This window comes from Mandrillus leucophaeus, unplaced genomic scaffold (assembly GCF_000951045.1).
Source record: "Mandrillus leucophaeus isolate KB7577 unplaced genomic scaffold, Mleu.le_1.0 Scaffold269, whole genome shotgun sequence".
In the NCBI taxonomy this organism is placed as follows: Eukaryota; Metazoa; Chordata; class Mammalia; order Primates; family Cercopithecidae; genus Mandrillus; species Mandrillus leucophaeus.
Genome location: NW_012102798.1, coordinates 1,702,807 through 1,709,999, shown reverse-complemented (window position 1 = coordinate 1,709,999; position 7,193 = coordinate 1,702,807). Strand labels below are relative to the sequence as shown.

General features: G+C 42.4%; 1 protein-coding gene and 1 long non-coding RNA gene across 2 annotated transcripts in view; both read right to left on the bottom strand.

Annotated features, from left to right (window-relative positions):
- Positions 1-295: 295 nt before the first annotated feature.
- Positions 296-4,015, bottom strand: LOC105542800. Its single transcript, XR_001006525.1, has 2 exons — positions 2,020-4,015; positions 296-1,987 (listed from the first exon to the last, which is right to left on the bottom strand). It is a non-coding gene; the product is annotated as an uncharacterized LOC105542800 (long non-coding RNA).
- A 14-nt stretch (positions 4,016-4,029) lies between these two features.
- The window catches only part of AMOT (angiomotin), a 63,391-nt gene continuing 60,227 nt past the window's right edge, over positions 4,030-7,193 (bottom strand). The window contains exons 12-15 of the mRNA XM_011984532.1: positions 6,326-6,558; positions 4,784-5,193; positions 4,456-4,732; positions 4,030-4,127 (exon numbers count right to left, since the gene is read on the bottom strand). Of these exons, the coding sequence (XP_011839922.1) occupies positions 4,030-4,127; positions 4,456-4,732; positions 4,784-5,193; positions 6,326-6,558 (1,018 nt within the window). The remainder of the gene's footprint in view (positions 4,128-4,455; positions 4,733-4,783; positions 5,194-6,325; positions 6,559-7,193) is intronic.

The window sequence follows — 7,193 nt, the reverse complement described above, 5'->3', positions numbered from 1 at the left end:
TTCTCTGCTTTGGGTGACCATCATTTTATCCCTAGAAACCAGGAGATAAAAAGATGCAAAGCTTTTAATATATGCTGCCTGAGTATATAAAGAGACCGATTAGAGCATGTGGCCTGTGGTGTTGTCTTAATACTTTATAATCTATAATCACATTCCATACTTCAAGCAAATGCAAATTCTGCTGCACGCTGCCCTTGAAAGGCAATTTCACTGCATACTGAATTGAAAGTCATCACTGATACAGCACAAATAAAGCCTCTGTCGGGTAAACACCAAAGCATTTTCCACACGGTACTGCATTTTAAAATAGCTAACTTTATTGTCAGTGAAAAGATAGGCACAAAGTGGATTTAAACCTGCTTAACTTTATTGGAACTAGCTCAGTTGATTACAGAATGGGGTCACAATCATTAGGGGACCACATACATTTTAAACCAAAGGCGATTCTTCTCTAGCCATCTGCCAACCCCAGCTATCCATTTTACAAACACATGCCATTAATCACAAGGGAGGCCAGAAGGAGGTTTCATGGCTCCATGTAACCCATCGTTGCTACTGGAAAAAAATAAACAAACTCCCGACACTTGTCCTACTGATGATGGATGGCACTTGGAAGATACATTTCCAAGAATCGTGGCAGGCTGAAATTGGTGGCAATTAGCCCACAGCTGATATCTTCCTTAGAAAACATTTTCAGTAAGAATGCACGTTTTAAGTAACATACTCCATATGCGCATAAGCAATTGAGATAATAGGAGATTGTGTGGCTAACAGATATGAGAATATAATTGATCAAAGTTAGTGCATATGTATACACTTTAAGCTGCCGCATTATCAGGGTTTAGGCTTGTCATAAAAAGTAGTTTGCACAATCAATCAGTTTGTTCATCTTCCAATTGTTATACCCACTCAACAGTGTAACAACAAAAAGAGAACATGACGGGTCTCTGGGTATCTTTCCTATGGCAGATGATGGCAGATATTTTAGGTTCCTGCTGTCCTATTACCTTGAAGCTCAAAAGCAGCATTAAAAGGAAATCCTTCATTAAATCAACAATCAAGATACATGATTTTAAAAGAAAGCTCAAGCTACTTTTATTTCAAAAAAGACTGTTAATAGGAGTTTCATATCAAGTAAAGTTTGTTCTAATGAAGTTTTTCTATACATGGAACATTGGGGTACAACTGACTTAGAAGGTCCTCAGAGACCACCAAGCAGTACAGGCTAAGACAACCTGGTCACCCTCCTTTCCTGAGGTGCCAGTAAAATGCACAGATAGGTAGGAGTCCAGAAAGAGCCCCCAAATGTTACATCCACACAACTGTGAAAAGGTGGCTAATTGAGATTTCTCCCATAAAGTTGGATTTTTGGATCAACAACTAGTGGAGATCTTCTGAAAAGGCTCTATCTATCTTCTGCATAATATACTGACATACTCTTCTTTCCTCTCTTAGATGTACAATGTTATTTTAGCAAATTATCCGCGATTGGAAACTGAGCAGAGAGGAACTGTCTCTGGTATGAGAGGACAGATAGGTTCTGGAAAGTTCAAAATAGTACTTAACCAAGAACTTCTTCCTTTCCCCCAAACACATGAGTCTAAAGAGATGGCTACCACACAATGTGGAATGTATGACATTTGTCACCTTGCAGAATGTGATTAAAATCATGGTTCCCAGAGCCAGCAAAAAGTCTGCCAATGTGTTATAACCATGAAAGGAGTAGGTGAAAAGTGTTTTTAAATTGTTTATTTGGATAGAAAGTAGCTCTCCTGAAGTTTGCTACTTGCTGCTTCTACTATTTGAGGTTATTTTTCTCCTTACGACTAAAGGGTAGTATGAAAGAGTCTTAACACAACTGCATTTTTAATTTCTATCTGAGATTCACTTTATAACTGAGGACTAATGTGTATGTAACATGATTACCTCATTATTGAAAATGTGAAAGGACTAGCTGAAAATCACATCACCCTTCCTTTATGTCTCTCTCTTTCTCTACACACACACACACACACACACACACACACACACACACACACACAGAATAATTCCTTTGGAAGATAATTAGGAAAGATATCATTCCTATACTCACAGAGGAACCCCAAAAGATTATCTAAGATACCCAATCTCCTAGTAAGAAGTGGGATTGGTTTCTTAGGGGGGACATTTATGTGACTCGATGTTGTAATGCAGATCAGAAAAGGGAAAACCTTTTAAAAGGCACTGAAGGAGAGGCAAGACAGAAATTCAGTAGTTTGTCAAGACTGGACAAGCTACTCCAGCCAGGGACATTTTACAAGATACATATTCCCTGGACCATGAAGATGTCTTTTCGTAAAATGGAATTAAAAAAAGATAAGAGTTTCCCAAAATAAGCATGGTGATTGGCATCATGGTTAGCTGTGTTGTGTGACTTTTAAGAAGTCACTGAACCTCTCCAGTTCTCAGATTCCTCATCACTAAAATGAGGGGGTAGGGCTATATTGCTAAAGTTCTCTCCCACCACTATGGCTCATGATGTAATATAACAGGCCTACTCTTCTATTAATCTGGTTTCTAACTAAGACATCCCAAAACCTCTACCCCCCCACCCTTCCCTAACACCCCCCCCACCTTCCCTTACCCTCCCTATACCCCTTAAAACTGATCTTAATGATGCTATCTGCAGATTTGTCACCTTAATGAAGGGCAGACAGGTGACACAGGGCAGGGACCTGTGGCAACTGGCATCCTTCTGTATACTTGGAGGCAGCCCTATGGCAAGGCTTGGAACCATTGCCTCCTTTGATCTCTACCCACATGCACATTTCCCGCTGCTTCCCAAAGGTATTCCAAGATGGAGTCACTGACAGTGAGAAGAGGTAGTTGAGGATACTGCTGCAATCCACCTCTCCCCCGACTGCAGCATAGTACTTTGGGTTTCTCATGTTATTCCCTTGGAGATGATAGTCAAAAATGCCTTTTAAGACATATGCTTAGAATTTGACACACAAAACAAGTTATTTCAAAGTAGTCACCAGAAATTCAAAGCATTCAACCTGTCAACAAAGATCCTTCCTCACTTTGCAAATGATTGGCAATTTGAGACTGGAGCCCCAGCCAGTGAATCTGTGCTGTAGAAGAAATAAACACTAAGCTGATTGGTCTTAATAAATGCAAGCAAGCTATGTTCCTGGCTACACACAGACCATGAAAGTCTGCATATAGCACCTCACGCAAGTCTCCATCAAGGCCTCTGATGGTCTAACTCCCTAAGAGAGAGGAAGTTGTGCATCACTCAGTTAATGTACTCTCCCAGCATCTGAAAGCAATATATTAATCATCCAAATGCATAAATTATTCCAGAGCATATATACGAATGCATGAACCTCCAGGAGGGAACCAAAAGAATCCGTTTCCAAAGCACCACTGAAATGAAGACAAACACAATTCCCTGGGGCAGGGTAGCTGGGAAATTGGAAGAAAAAATTAGCTCCAGCACCCTTCTGTACCCCAAAACTCCCTACCTTTTTTCCAGCTTACATAGCTCCTGAAACTATTCCCTTTTATAAGCCTGAGGTGAGAGCTTTCTCCGGCTGCTGCACAGGATAGTAACTATACAAGACAGCACACACTCAATTCTCTCCAGCGTCCCACTTCCAAACTACGTGTTACACACTGTCTTCCACACATACTGTGCTCTTCAATTAAAAATGATCTAGAATATGGAAATTTTAAACAAATTTAAGCACATTGAAAACACTGATGTATGCCCACCCGTTAACAGTCCCAGTATTTGTATAAATTCAAACAATAAGCTTTAGAGCACATTCTGATTAATCTGTCTTTAGAGGTACTCCCTAAGCATACCAGAATAGACTGGTGGTTCACATGGTATTACTCAAGTAGTACATTGTTCCAACAAAAAGTCCTGTTAAAAAACATCCCCTCCCCCCAACCCTTGTCCTCACCCCCAAAACAAGAACCAATAAAAGGGGGAAATGATTAAAAGCATTTTTGCTGAGAATCTGCAGCTCTTGATTTGGCCGTTTAGATGAGATATTCCACCATCTCTGCATCAGGCTCTTGTCCCAGGATCTGAATGGGAGTTTTTCTTTCCAGAGTATTGGAGTGGAACACAGGCCCATCTAAATGGAAATAAGGGTTAGAAAACACTTAGGGATGAAGAAAAAACCTGTATTTCTAGAACTAGACACCATCAGAGCCCTCATGAAGCCAATGGCAAAGTGAGACTTGTCACCTCCCTCATTTACTTCTGCTAAGATAATGGCCTCTACTCATGCCTGTTCCCATCTTGGTGGATGAGAAGTCATTTACAGACTCTCTTCTCTCTCCCTTAGAACATGAAAAATTCAGTCCAAAGGATAACTCTGCCCAGACATCAGGCAACAAGAAATAAATCTGTATTTGAGAGCAGAACTAAACCAAAAGTTACCTGCTAAAGGGAATAATTACCTGCTTTGTCTGGATTGCAGGTCAAACTTGGTATAGACAAACGATGTGGTCCAGGACCCGTAGCTGGACTTGCAGGAACCTCAGCCTGAGCCACAGCTGGAGTTGGAGTTGGAGCTGGAGTTGGAGCCGCAGCCGTAGCTGAAGTTGGTGCCTGAGTCTGAGCAGGAGCAGAAGCCTGAGGCGCTGCTGAAGCCGGAACTGGAACCAGAGCCGGAGCTGGAACCGGAGCCGGAGCAGCTGGAGCAACCTGAACAGCAGCAGCAGCAGCAGCAGCAGCAGCAGCAGCAGCAGCAGCAGGAGGAGGAGGAGGAGGAGGAGGAGGAGGAGCAACGGCAGCAGCTGAGGCAACAGAGGCAGCAGCTGGAATCTGACCAGCAGCAGCTGGAGAAACAGCAGCAGCAATAGCAGCAGCGGTGGCTGGAGACGGGGCAGTAGCAACAGCAGCAGCAGCAGCTGGAGCAGCAGCAACAGCAACTGGAGTAGCAGCTACCATGGTGGTGGTGATAGTGGCAGCAGTGGCGGTGATGGCGGCAGCAGTGGCGGCAGCAGCAACTGGAGCAGCAACAGAGATGGGAGCAACAGTTGCAGTTTTGTTCGATTCCGTCCCACGTTCAGTTTGGGTACTGCAGTCTCGGCTGCCTGTCTTGGAGTGAGCTGAGAGCAGGGGAGTCGAGGGGGGCACAGGCGAGGGTGTGGAAGGGATATATTCAGCACGGTAGTCTCCACCCAAGAGAATGCCTACAAATGAAAGAGGAACAGACATTAGAAAAAAATAGGTGATTCAAATCCAGACATCTAATTACCTGTTCTCCCATTCAAATTTCAGAAGAAATTTGAATGTGTCTAAATTATTTATTTTTGCCTCCAGGGAACCCAGAAATCAGTGTGTGAGGCTCCTCCAACCATGGCTAAAAGTTTCTTACAGACTTCGAAGATCCCTTCTGGTCCTCATCCATCACCTGGCACAACATATTAAGCCTGTAAGTGACCTAGGTATCTGTTTTGATTTATTTTTCCAATGGTGATTGGGTTCCACCAAGTTGTCAGAATGCTCCTACTCGGCTCCACTTATAAACCATTACCACACATTACCAGGGAGCAAGAAAGGATTTGGAGAATAAGTCTATTGACACAGATTAAGTGTGGTAATAATTGTGTGATCTAAGGTTCTCACCATGACCATAGTCTCCAAAATGCTTATTCTAACCAAAAGATATTATAAGTATCAGAGGACCAAGAAAGGAATTAAAAGCAACAAAAAGGGTTAAAATAAAAATACATATAAGCTTCCTTCCTCAGGCTCTAAAAATGTGCCCGTGGTATCCACAATATGTCTGGGGTTTTGATTAGAGGGGAGGGAATGGACAGGCATGGAACGAAAAAGTACATTCTGTTCTCATCTCAGAACACTGTGGGAACAAAACCTGCTACCCAAACGATTTAGCGTAACTAAAACTCTGGGTTCTCCTATTATAGAGGAGGAAGGAACACAGAAATGCTGGAATTTTGAAATTCTGAATGACAAAAAGGCCACATGGGTTCTGGAGAAAGATAAAGGTGCCACATGGCAAAGGTCAAATGTGAGAATATTTTAGAGGAAATTAGAGTTACCTTCCTTCACACCCAAATGAAACTCAAGATTCTTGTCCTCTAGGCTTTGGCCTCAATCAGTATTCTCACCAGGAGACTTCAAAGTGTGGAGGAGCTCCAGAATGTGGAACTAGGGTCTCAGGAGGAATATGAACCCAAAACCCTGGTACACCTTCCTCTCCAGAACCTGGACCATCATCCCTTTTCCTTAAGCATGGGTGCTTGTCTCATGGCTCTCTTTGAACACATGACTATAATCTTCCTTATTTACTGTCATTACCTAGGCTCCCCTTCCAGCTCTTGTCATCTCGCTTTTCTTCCATGATGGGGGTGCCAGTCAGGGTGGATGAGTGGGAGAGCAAGCCTGATCCAGCATTGGAAATGGACATCAGAGACTTCGCTGGCCGCATGCACGACAGCTGCTCTGTCTTGCTCGGTTCCTTCCGGGAACGCTGTTGGAGTACTTTGATCATGGCATCCTTCTCAATAATCTGGGCATGTAGGGTCTTAATCCTAGGAACCAAAGACAAAGAACATATAAAGACCTTGTTGCGGCCAGGCGCGGTAGCTCATACCTGTAATCCTAGCACTTTGGGAGGTCAAGGCGGGTGGATCACAAAGTCAGGAGTTCAAGACCAGCCTGACCAACATGGTGAAACCCTGTCTGTACTAAAAATACAAAATTTAGCTGGGCATGGTGGCGGGCACCTGTAGTCCCAACTACTCAGGAGGCTGAGGCAAAAGGATTGGCCACTGCACTCCAGCCTGGGTGACAGAGCAAGACTGACTCCATCTCAAAAAAAAAAAAAAAAAAAAAAGATAAACCTGGAAAGGTATCAAATTCATTTCACAAGTCCTCCAAAATGTAAATCAAATTATGCTGTTCTTCATTATAAACAGAAAACTAGATTTTGCTGAATGAATATAAATAAAGCACTATGCCCTTTTTAAAAAAAAAAAAAAAAGATGTTCTTGCTACCTCTACATTTTGGTCTAATTGACTACATGACTACATAGAGTTCCCATCATCTTTTTGACTAAAGGTTGATCTAGTTAGTTCTGAGTTGGAAGACAAGGGATGGTGTGCTACAGTTTTTAAAACATGTTTTTCTTAAAGTATAATAATAAAAAAATATATAATATATATA